This window comes from Cricetulus griseus, assembly GCF_003668045.3.
Source record: "Cricetulus griseus strain 17A/GY chromosome 1 unlocalized genomic scaffold, alternate assembly CriGri-PICRH-1.0 chr1_0, whole genome shotgun sequence".
Classification (NCBI taxonomy): domain Eukaryota; kingdom Metazoa; phylum Chordata; class Mammalia; order Rodentia; family Cricetidae; genus Cricetulus; species Cricetulus griseus.
The window spans coordinates 64,209,658-64,222,599 of NW_023276806.1; the positions used below are offsets into that span (position 1 = coordinate 64,209,658).

Here is a 12,942-nt window from a genome sequence, read left to right on the forward strand (position 1 = left end):
TCATGCCTGTCATAAATTTAACTTTTCAAGTGCTGGCATAAGAGATGTACATTACTATGCCAACTTAAGGTTTTTCTTGACTAACACCTAAGTTAAAACAAAACAAAATTACTACTATTTTTACATCTCTCTACTTGTAGAGACTAATTAACTACAGAACCATACAAGAATGGTCCACAAAGCTGAATCTACCAGATGTAGTCCAATCTACAAACTACACTTTTTCCTTCTTTCTAGAAATACTATTTTTTTTTAAAGATTTATTTATTTTGTATACAACATTTCACCTCCATATATGTCTGCATGCCAGAAGAGGGCACCATATCTCATTACAGATGGTTGTGAGCCATCATGTGGTTGCTGGGAATTGAACTCAGGACCTCTGGAAGAACAGTCAGTGCTCTTAACCTCCAAGCCATCTCTCCAGCCCTAGAAATACCACTTTTTAAAAAAGTTTTTTCTTAAAAAATGATTTGTTTTTATTGTATGTATGTTAGTGTTCTGTCTGCATGTATGTCTGTGTAAGAGTGTTAGATCCATTGGAATTGAACTATAAACAGTTGAGAATTGAACCTGGGTCCTTTGGAAGAGCAACTAGTGTTCCTAACCTCTGAGTCATCTCTCCACCCTGAAATGCTACCTTTTGGACCACATTCTCTTTCTGTAGCTGACTCTGTCTCAGTTTCTTTAACAGCACCAGTCGAGCTTCTTCCAATCGTAGCTCATCTCTCAGTTGCTTGATAAGCTGCTGACGTTCCTCAATGCCTTTCCCCTAAGGAAACATGAAGACTGTAGGTCAGCAACAGAAACAAGTACCCAGGATCCCTTTCTGTAAGAAATGATGTATATTTCTCTTCTGAAGCATTCATCTTCTATAACAAGAAGTGAAGATGTGACTAGATCTTTGTAGCCCTTCAGACTGACATTCAGGAGTAATCAAAAAGTACTTATAGACTATATATAAATGCCTATCAGATGACTGACAAAAAGGAAACGATGTTTTCTTTTAATATGGCCTCTAAATCTTTAAAAATCATCTCTGATGCAGATATAATAAACAAGTAAGAATTCCTCTATATTCTGAGACTCTGGGTAGTGCAAAGGATATTGTCATACTTAAGGGTTTATTTTATGTGACTTAAATTATGAAGTTCTATTTCATTTTCTAAAGAAGATTATATTGGATATGATGTGCTTTAGCAAACTATCTTTTCTGCTTGATTGAACAGCTACCTCTTGAAAGTGCACACTGTGGACAATCAGTATAAAGAACTTATCAAGTAGGTGGTTATTTAGACCCAAAAAGCAAATTAAAACAATAATACAAACCCAAACTAGGGAATTAAACAGAATGTAAGGAACATGAGACTTAAAAAAAAAAAAAAAAAAAAGGAAGAAGAAAACAACTTCCTTTCTCTTTTACCTTAAACATCTCTAGGTTGGCTGCTTTGAGTCTTTCTTCCATCCGGGAGCTGGACCGGGGACTGGAAGCCTCATTATCAGACAAAACAATTATATCTGGGGAAGGAGTTAGCCTTCCTCGGTCTGGCTCACTGGATGAGAAAAGGAAAAAATTATAGTATTTCCAACAGTGACAGGTCTTTAAAAAGTTAAGAAAACTTCTTTACTACAACAAAGAAATCCAAAGGAACTTAGGTCTGTCCTGACTCAGCCAAGACAAAGACAGAGACAATTCCCAGAATAAAGACACCAAGATATAAGCGAGGACAAAACCCTAGCAAAATACTTTTCTAATCTCAATCTGTCAGGCCCAATATGTAGGCACAAAGATATAAAGTGATCAGACACTTTAAGAATTGGGGGATGAGGAGAAGGGCTGGCTACAGAGTTAGCTCTTTCAGAGGACCCAGGTTCAATTCCCAGCACCCACATGGTGGCTTACCATAGTCCCTTTAATTCCAGTCCCAGGAATATGACATTCTCTTCTGGCTACCATGGGCACATAGTACACAGACAACCACACAAGCAAAACAGCTGTACACATAAAAATAATGACATGCTTGGTGTGGTGGTTCACACCTTTAATCCCAACACTCAAGTAAAGTCCAGTCTACATAGTGAGTTCCAGGCCAGCTGGACTACATAATGAGCCCTGTTTTAAAAATAAAATTAAAAACTGGAGTATGTCCTCTCATACCACATTTTAATTATAACTAATTTCCCTACTATCACATAACTGAGCTGGCATTAATTATGTTATTAGTTATCTAGAGGCCTGGAGAAAGAGCAAAGTCACTAGAATCTAGTCATCTACTGATGAACAAAAAGGAAATAGCTCACTCTAACACTATAACATGGCTCTGGTAAGTGATAGTATATCCTGTCAAGAGTGAGTCATAAAGAAAAGGCAAAAGAAGTTATGAACAATGGCTTGAGAACATGAATAGTATCAACTATAAAGTATACAGCCTCTTGGAAAAAGACACAATAGCCAGAGTATCTAACACCTTCCCTGAAAAGAAACTATCCAGAAACTACTTTGCATCTAAAATCCTACACATGGACTTCTCTTCCTTCCAAATCTATTTATTAGATAACCCTTGTTTTTATATTTCTGCAGTTCAAATATAATCATGTCTTTATGCAGCCCATAAAGAATCATGAAAAATCCAATTGCCTTAGATTCTCAAATCCACAAATGTATCATCTACCTCTCCTGACTTTTAAATGTTTGTGAGACAGAGTCCTCACAAGATCGCAAGAATGCAACACTGAGCCTGGCGAAGTTATTCTCCCCATTTCTTTTGTGGTTAGAAGTGGGGATACAACTCAAGTCCTTATAGATACCTAAGCATGCCTTCTATCAACTAAGATACAGCTTCAGCTTTCAGTGATAAAATAGCACACAGAGATAGGTTAGGTTGGTGTGGTTGTAGGTTGCATTTAATGGGGAGCTTAAAGCCTAAAAGCTCATCGTCATTAGTTTTGAGGGGGCTGGAGAGATGGCTCAGTGGTTAAGAGCACTGACTGTTCTTCCAGAGGACCCAGGTTCAATTCCCAGCAACCACATGGAAGCTCACAACCACCTTGAATGGGATCTGATGCCCTCTGCTGGCATGCAGGCAGAAGATTGTATAGACTGTATACATAATAAATAAAATCTTTAAAAACAAAACAAAACAACAACAAAAAAACCTTATCCATCATTTTCTTAAGGTGTGGGTTTTTTTTGTTTTTGTCTCAGGGCTTTTTTAGACATAAGGACTCTGTGCATACTAGATAAGTAGTCTACCATCAATTAACAAGCCCCAAGAAGCCTTTTTTTATGTCTTTAATTTTAATTGATTTAGTTTCTGTACATGCATGTATACATATTGCCAGGGTGCAGATGTGATCAAAGGACAGCTTTGTTGAGTCAGTCTCTCATTCCATTATGGGAGTTCCAAGAATTAAACTTAGGTCATCACGTTGGTTACATGTGCCTTTACCCACTGAACCATTGTGGCTCAGGCTAACCTTGAATTTACAGTGAGCATCCCCTGCTTCTGCTTCCTAAGGGCTAGAAGTATAAGCATGGTGCACCACCTTTCTGGCTTCACCTAAATAAGTCTTTTGAACAAGGTATCTCTGATGACTAAGAGAAGTCTTTACTTTTCTCAACAGGGTAAATCTGAGTTACTAATAAGTTTGGCTGAGCAAAAAGAACAGGAGAGAGAGTAAGGAAAATGACTACCTTGTGGACTAGTAAATGTGTCTGGATTGCACTGTAGCCAGAAGTCAGACAGCAAGCTGGGAATATGGAGTTACAGGGGAAAAAAATGCCACTAGAGGGAGAAAGAGCTTTTAGTTCTCTAGACCAAACAGACCTAAATAAAGTGCCTTAATTTGATTTTGTGTTCATGTTTTACTTGTCATTTCTCATTCCTTAATCCTCTCACACTAAGATTGCCATCGGTGAGCAATTATGAGGCATGGAAATTCCCTCCTTGATTCACCATTCAGCAGCTTTATGAAAGTCTAGTCCTGGCTAGGTAAGTATATTCTGTAAGAAGACTGTTTCTAAGGTAAAACATTATTCCCTATACAAATGATTGTCACTTATTGCTTAGAGACTGTTCAATACCATGTTTGGCAGAAACATTCCTGAATGAACATTTTGGAACTGTGTAACAGTATCTGTAACTTACACTAGAAAAAACACTAAAGTTATGCTTAGATACAACCAGATACATATTAGACAGATGGCATAGATAAGGCAAAGCCCCAAATCAAGTCTTCAACCCAGTTTGTTTGTTTTGGTTTTCGCAACAGAGGTTTTCTGTATAGCTCTGGCTGTCTTGAACTCACACTGTAGACCATGCTGCCCTCAAACTAAGAGATCCACTGCCTCTGCCTCCCAATTGCTCAGACTAAAGATATGTTTCACTACTGCTTGGTGTCCAGCATTTTTTAAATCACTTTTGGAGGCTTTTACGTATGAAACTTTTATCTGTTAAGAGAGTATTTAAGCCTTTCAGTGGTGACACATACTTTTAGTCCCAGTACTCAGAAGGCAGAGGCAGGCAGATCTCTGTGAGTTCGAGACCAGCCTGGTCTACAAGAGCTAAACTCCATTTGTGTTTCAATCTGGCATATTCCCAGAGGCTACAAGGCTCCTAATTCTTTGTTTTAAGACAGGGTCTCTTTTTGTAGTCCTGGCTGGCCTCGAACTCTCAGAGATCCCAAAGCCTCTGTCCCTTAAGTGCTGGGATTGAAGGTATGCACCACTACTGCCTATCTTAAAGCTCCCAATTCTTATTCCAGGAATAAAAAAAGAAAGACTGCCTGGGCATGATGCAGATCTGGGATCCTAGAGCAGTTGGCAGATGGGTGACTACAGGTTCAAGTCCCACCACAAATCAGCGTAAGAAAAAAAAGTTGTTTCTCTACCATTCTAAAACAGTAGTTATACTAGTTTTCACTTTACCCCTGCTATTTCTCAGATATCAGAATTCACCCCATCAGAGGTATTTAGCCAACAAAGACAGAAGGTCTCATGTTACAAAATCCACCTTCCATATTTTTCTTATTCTTTGTTTTCTTTTAAAGATTTATTTTATTTAATGTGTATGAGTGTTGCTTACATACAGATATGTTCACCACATGCATGCCTGGTGTCCTCAGAGGTCAGAAGGGGAGTTGAATCTCCTGGAACTGGAGTTACAGATGGTTGTGAGTTACAGATGGTGTGGGTGCTGGGAACTCAATCCAGGTTTGTTTTGTTTTTTTTCGAGACAGGGTTTCTCTGTAGCTTTGGAGGCTGGTCTCGAACTCACAGAGATCCACCTGCCTCTGCCTACTGAATGCTGGGATTAAAGGCGTATGCCACCACTGCCTGGCTTGCAACAAGTATTTTCAACCACTGAGCTGTCTATCTAGTGGCCTTGTTTTTATTCATATCAAAGAGATCATGTCTTTCCTTAGTTCCTTCTCACAGAACAGCTTGTGAGGAAGTAGAAAGTGATGCTACTATACTATATGCCCACAACATCCAAAGTATTTTATTTTGTAGTTCATTATCCACAAATAAAATTAAATAGAATGGTTGGGTTTTCAGGGCTTTGGGACTGATCCTGGCACCTTACACATTAAGTAGGCACTGTACTATTGAGCTGCATGTCCAATCTCATATTCCAATTTTAAAATAAAACAGCACTGTCAACTTATCAAAGTGGTGTAACAATGTTGTCTATGAAGAATGTACTTAAATAGCTTCATTTTGAGACATGAAAAAATTATCTAGTATTTCATTCACTTGCTCTGAAAGGCTGGATGATTATGGGCAAATGAGCCTCTCTGGCACATGTTCTCATTCCTCCAACGCCATCTTTTCTGAAGAATAAAAGGCTGACCTATTTATACAACATTTCTCCAAATCTACCTGTAGCTTCCAAGGAAGTTTCTTTTCTTCCAGGATCACTAAGGAATCTATCTGAAGTTTTTACAAGGGTTTTTAAATGCTATTTAAAAGATTAATTATTTCGTCAAGATAAAGAAATACATGTAAGGCTGTAACTACCCCTCCCTTCCTTCTCTCTTCCAGTAGTCTAGCTTGATAAAGATCCTGCTTTGGATGAGTGCCAATATAAAGTAAACAAGGTCAAACGGAAGAGCAAATGAATAAATAATTCTTACTTCTATCAGCTTTTTTGTTTTGTTTTGTTTTTCGAGACAGGGTTTCTCTGTGGCTTTGGAGGCTGTCCTGGAACTAGCTCTTGTAGACCAGGCTGGTCTCGAACTCACGAAGATCCACCTGCCTCTGCCTCCTGAGCACTAGAATTAAAGTTGTGCACTAACACTACCCCGCCAGATGTAACCTTTTTTAAAAAGAAAAAGATGGCTGGGTATGGTGACAAATGCCTTTATTATAATCATTTGGGAGGCAGAGGCAGGCGGATCTCTGAGTTCAAAGTCAGCCTGGTCTACAAAGGAATTTCTGGACAGCCAAGACTATTATACACAGAAACCCTCTCTTGAAAAACCAAAAAGGGAGGGAGAGAGGAAGGAAGGTAGATTGGTTTTCTGTACAGGTACCCACAGAGGATAGAAGAGGGTGTTGGATCTCTTGAACTGGATAGGTGGTTGTGGACTAATTAATGTGGGAGCTAGGATTTGAACTCCAATCGGGTCATGACTGAGTAGCAAACACTATTAATTACTTTGTCACATCTCTGGCTCCCAGAAATAATCATTTTATCTTAGGTAAGAACTATGACTTCTTCATGTGAGCTACCTAGCTTCTGGGAATGAGAGGAATTCATGGTCAATTCAACCCAGAGGACACAGATCCTCTTTCAAGAAGCTTTAGGATATCATGTGGTAGCTCACACAATAATCCCAACATTGAGATACTGAGGCAAGAGTATGGCCAAACGTTCAAGACCAGGATGGCTATAGTATGAGACACTGATGCAAAACAACAAAATACGATGTGTATTGGTGGCACACGCCTTTAATCCCAGCACTCGGGAGGCAGAGGCAGGCAGATCTCTGTGAGTTTGAGGCCAGCCTGGTTTCCAGAGAGAGTGCCAGAATAGGCTCCAAAGCTACACAGAGAAACCCTGTCTCGATGAAAAGCACCTCCCTTTCATTGGAATTCATCCCATTTTCACAAGCTTATTTTAAAGACCCTATTTCTGGAGGCAGCTGAACTGCACCATACCTCCGTCTAGCACTCATATCCACAGGCTCATCATTGATGTTTTCTTTGCCTGGCCTTCCAGCAGTCCTGTTGTCTCCATGAGGCCTGAGATTCCCATTGAGTTTCTCTTCATAACCCTTCACACTACTGCCATCTTGTTTGGTAGGTAACTCATGTGGCACCTCAAGATTTGCCAAATCTTTCCTTTTGAGCAATGCCAACATTTTTAGTCGTTCCATGGCCTCATGCCCCTCCATTTTGAGTCGTTTTGCCAAGACATCATCTCGCTCATCTGCTGGGTCCAAACTCCTCTTCAAAAGATTCAGTCGAAGAGCATCTTCTGTCATTCTATCCATCCTATGGAAAGAAACACACAAGGAAGATCAGAATAAAGTTCGTTTGTAAACCAAAAGGCATGTGTAGGGGAAGCTGTAGCCACGCCTACTTAGGGGCTGGCTACAGGTGTGACTGACCACGCTTGCGAGGGCGTGGTCAGGGTGAGACTTTCAGGGGACTGCGTTTCTCTTTCGGTTTCACTTTTGTACTTGGGGTACAGACTGTAGTCACGCCGGCTGGCTAGGTTGCTCTGTAAGTAAGGCTTTTTCACTATTAAATACCCTTGTATTTCTACCTGACTCCGTATTGGTAATTTCCCACTATAGGCATGAGTGTGAAGTATTAGAAAAAACAAAAATTCATGTAACATACTTTTTTTTTTAAAAGATTTTATTTATTTATTATGTATGCATCATTCTGCTTCCATGTATATCTGGACACCAGAAGAGGGCACCAGATCTCATAACGGATGGTTGTGAGCCACCATGTGATTGCTGGGAATTGAACTCAGGACCTTTGGAAGAGCAGTCGGTGCTCTTAACCTCTGAGCCATCTCTCCAGCCCCATGTAACATACTTTTAAAGTTACAGATAACAGAGCTACCTTCCAATACTATTATTGTCCTACAACATCTATATTATTTCTCCCATCAACTTCAGCAGTGAAAATAAACTTCAAATATACTATAGTCACCAAGGCCTTTAATTATAAAAGGTGTATGAAATCAAACATTATACTCATGTAGATAGTTTTAAAAACAGAAACACAGTGGCACATGCCTTTATTCCCAGCACTCAGGAGGCAGCGGCAATTGGATCTCTGTGAGTTCCAGGCCAGCCTGGTCTACAGAGAGTTCCAAGACAGTCAGGGCTACATGGAGAAACACTGTCTTGAAAAACAAAACAAACCAAACAAACAAAAAACAGCAAAAATAAAAATATTCAAGCTGGGGACAATAGACCTTGCCTGTAATCCCAACACTTGGGAGTCTGAATCAGATCTAGAATTTAAGGTCAGCTACAGTGCTATATCCTGTTAACAAACAAACCAACAGGGCTGGAGAAGTGATTAAGAACACTTGTTGCTCTTGCAGAAGACTGGGGTTCAGCTCCCAGAACCCACATGGCAGCTTACAAGCGTCAGTAAAACTCAGAGTCCTCTCTGGTATCTTTGCAGCCAAAACACATGTACACAAATTTTTAAAAAATTAAACTGAAATAATAACAAAAAGAGCCAGCAAGAAGGCTAAGTAGACAAAGGTACTTGCTGCCAAGCCTGATGACCCGAGTTCAATCCTAGAGCACACATGGTGGAAGAAAAAAATCGATTCCTGAAAGTTGTCCTCCGACATCCAAATAAAAACTATCACATGCAACCCCCTATAAACAAATGAATGTAATATATATTATATTATTTTAATTTTTTTGAGACAGAGTCTCTCTACATAATCCTGGAACTCACTTGGGTGGGGATGCTTGGACTCAGAGATCTGCATGCCTAAGCCTTTCCAAGTGCCAGCATTAAATTACTTTACTAAACCAGCATTATCCTAACTACATTTTAAAATTTGTGACACCATCACACCAATGCACATAAAAATAAAGTTTAAAAAACAAAAACAAAACCCTTTCTTCCTGGCTGGAGAGATGGCTCAGTGGTTAAGAACACTAGTTCTGAGTTCAAGTCCCAGCAACCACATGGTGGCTCACAACCATCTGTAATGAGATCTGGTGCCCTCTTCTGGCCTGCAGGAACACTGTATATATAGTCAATCAATCAAATCAACCAACCAATAAATGTTAAAAACCAAAAACAAAACCCTTTCCTCAGCTGGGCAGTGGTGTCCCACACCTATAATAGCAGCACTTGGGAGGCAGAGGCAGGCGGATCTCAGTGAGTTCAAGACCAGCCTGGTCTACAAAACAAGTTCTAGGACAACCATGACTATTAGAGAGAGAAACCCTGTCTCCAAAAACTAAAACCAAACCAACAACCCAAAAACAAAACCCTTTCTTCCTCATACTACTTTTGATCACTGTTTTATCACAGTAATAGAAACCCTAAGACAGCACTGCATAAAGCAAATATGAACAATGAAAACTCAAACAATCCCTAAGTCACTAAACACTACGAATTCTATTTCCTTGTGTTGAACTTGAATGAGAAAATATTATCTTTGATGTATTATTGCCAGCAGCCATCTTGTGACCAAGAGAGAAAGGAGCCTGCCAGTGATAAAGTAGGTACTGTATATTACTGAACACAGTGATTGGAGCTAATTACATAGCTGTGTCAACATGTCAAAGTAAACCTGAAGCTAGTTTGTATATTCTGATTCCATTGGCCATATGTTTAAGTTACTATAAGTTGGGTTTTCTGTACCAAAACCAAGACCATTTTTTTTTTTAAAGAGAAGGTTTCTCTGTGGCTTTGGCTGTCCTGGAACTCTGTATATCCTCCTACCTTTGCCTCTTGAGTGCTGGGATAAAAGGCGTGCACCACAACCACCTGATTAACTAAGAATACTATAACAGAGATATCTGTTATAAATGGCACCAGGAGAGGGTTGAAGAGACATAGCTAAACAGTTAAGAGCACTGACTGCTCTTCCAGAGGTCCTGAGTTCAATTCCTAGCACCCACATGGTGGCTCACAACCATCTGTAGTGAGTTCTGGTGCCACTGGATATATAATAAATCTTCTAGAAAATGGCAACATGAAATCTCTAAGTTTGAAGACAGCTTGGTCTACAGAGCTAGTTCCAGGACAGCTAGGGACAGAAACAAAAAGAGTTCATTAAAAGTTCAGTTAATTTAGTAGCACAGACACTAAGATCAACAATAAATAGGACCTCCTGAAACTGAGAAGCTTCTGTAAGGCAAAGGACACAGTCAGCAAGACAAAACGGCAGCCCACAGACTGGGAAAAGATATTCACCAACCCCACATTTGACAGAGGGCTGATCTCCAAAATATACAAAGAACTCAAGAAGCTATTCTCCAAAACACCAAACAATCCAATTTAAAAATGGGGCACAGAACTAAATAGACAATTCTCAATAGAGGAATCTAAAATGGCTGAAAGACACATAAGAAAGTGTTCAACATCCTTAGCCATCAGGGAAATGCAAATCAAAACAACTCTGAGATACCATCTTACTCCTGTCAGAATGGCTAAAATCAAAAACACCAATGACAGTTTATGCTGGAGAGGATGTAGAGAAAGGGGAACACTCCTCCATTGCTGGTGGGAGTGCCAACTTGTGCTGCCACTTTGGAAATCAGTATGGCGACTCCTCAAGAAAATGGGAATGAGTCTATCACAAGATCCAGCAATTCCACTCCTAGGCAATACCCAAAAGAAGCACATTAATACACCAAGGACATCTGTTCAACCATGTTCATAGCAGCATTATTTGTAATAGCCAGAAACTGGAAGCAGCCTACATGCCCCTCAATCGAAGAATGGATAGAGAAATTGTGGTACATTTACACAATGGAGTACTACTCAGCAGAAAAAAACAATGGAATCTTGAAATTTGCAGGAAAATGGATGGAACTCAAAGAAACCATTCTGTGCGAGGTAACCCAGTCACAAAAAGACAAACATGGTATGTACTCACTTCACTCATCTGTGGATTTTAGACATAAAGGATTACCAGCCTACAATCCACACTGCCAGAGATACCAGTAAACAAAGAAGACCCTAAAAGAGATAAACTTTGTCCCCTGGAGAAGGGGAAAGGGTCACCATCCCCTGAGCAAATTGAGAACATGGGAAGAGGGGGGAGGAATCTATGAGAGTGAGAAGGGAAGAAAAGGAAGGATGCAGAGGTCATGAGGAAGCAGAAATTTTGAGTCAGGTTTAGATTAGAAGAAAGGACATATGACAGGTAGGATTTTAGTTGGGGGGGTGGTAGAGGAGGAAGGGAGGGAGAAAGGAACTGGGATCGTCATCTAATTCAAACTTGTAATTCAAATATATATTTAAAAAAAAGTTCAGATAATTTAATCCCAGCACTCAGGAGGCAGAGGTAGGTGGATCTCTGAGTTTGAGACCAGTCTGGTCTACAGAGCAAGTGCCAGGACAGCCTCCAAAGCCACAGAGAAACCCTGTCTCAAAAAACAAAAAAACAAAACAAAAAAAGGGGGGGGCTGGAGAGATGGCTCAGCGGTTAAGAGCACTGACTGCTCTTCCAGAGGTCCTGAGTTCAATTCCCAGCAACCACATGGTGGCTCACAACCACCTTGAATGAGATCTGGTACCCTCTGCTGGCATGCAGGCAGAAGACTGTATACATAATAAATAAATAAAATCTTAAAAAAAAAAAAAAAGGCACCATGAAATCAAGGCAAACATTAAAAACTACTACATATGTGGCACACAAGCAAAGGACTCAAAACTTAGGCCAGCATTACATACATATTTGAACAGGCAAAGGAAGCCATTGAAGAAATGTGTAAGGATGAGTTAGAACATTGAAAAAAGAAAAAAAGAAAAAATAAAAACAAACCATACAGTTAGAAAGAAAGGAGCTAGGCTAGAACTTCAATTTAAGGGTAAACTAAGGTAACTAAGGTAAACTAAGAAAGCATGGAAGAAACCTAGAAAAGCATGTCATGTTAACAAATTAAAGTGAGAGACAGCTCAACCAATACAAAATGTTGGTTAAGCTTAACAACCTGAGTCTTCTTGCTGAGTCCATGTAAAAGTCAGAGTACATCTTAACACTCCTTAGGAGAATTGCCCAGAAGCCCACAGGCCAGCTACCCTGCAGCATACTGTATAGCCATAGAAATCCAAGACCCTGCCTGAAACAAGGTCTTCCATGATGACAACTGACTTCTTAAAGTTCTCCTCATTCTCATTCTCTCTCTCTCTCTCTCTCTCTCTCTCTCTCTCTCTCTCTCTCTCTCTCTCTCTCTCTCTCTCTCACACACACACACACACACACTAAAAAATTTTTTAAAGTTTAAAACAAATGCAGCTGTAAAGTAGATTCCAGAAAACAAAACAAGCCAGGTGAAGTGGCATACACCTTTAGTCCTAGATGTAGCACTAGGGAGGCAGAAGCTGAAGCAGATGAATTTGGGAGTTGGAGGCCAACCTACTGTACACAGCAAGTTCCAAGCCAGCTAGAGCAGCAGAAAGAGGTTCCTGTCTCAAAAACAAAACACCAAACAAGCATTACAAAACTAGTCCCAGCACGCAGGAGGCAGAGACACGCAGATCTCTATGCTTGAGGCCAGTCTGGTCCACAGAGTGAGTTCCAGGACAGCCAGGGCTACACAGGAAAACCCTGTCTTGAAAAACAACACAAAATTACAGTAACAAAAATAACACAAAACCAGGGCTGGAGACATGGTTCAGTGGTTAAGAACACTGGCTATGACCGGGGTTCAATTCCCAGCACCCACATGGCAGCTCTGGTTCCAGGGGATCTGACACTTTCATACCAATGCGCA

The 12,942-nt window shown here is 40.1% G+C and overlaps 1 protein-coding gene across 3 annotated transcripts in view; it reads right to left on the bottom strand.

Moving 5' to 3' along the window:
• Gatad2b (GATA zinc finger domain containing 2B) overlaps nt 1-12,942 on the bottom strand; it is a 68,002-nt gene that overhangs the window by 12,955 nt on the left and 42,105 nt on the right. For all 3 annotated transcript variants that reach the window (XM_027393346.2, XM_027393345.2, XM_035452027.1), the window contains exons 2-4: nt 7,163-7,498; nt 1,424-1,553; nt 641-772 (exon numbers count right to left, since the gene is read on the bottom strand). In XM_027393346.2, the coding sequence (XP_027249147.1) occupies nt 641-772; nt 1,424-1,553; nt 7,163-7,497 (597 nt within the window). In that variant the 5' untranslated portion in view covers nt 7,498. The remainder of the gene's footprint in view (nt 1-640; nt 773-1,423; nt 1,554-7,162; nt 7,499-12,942) is intronic.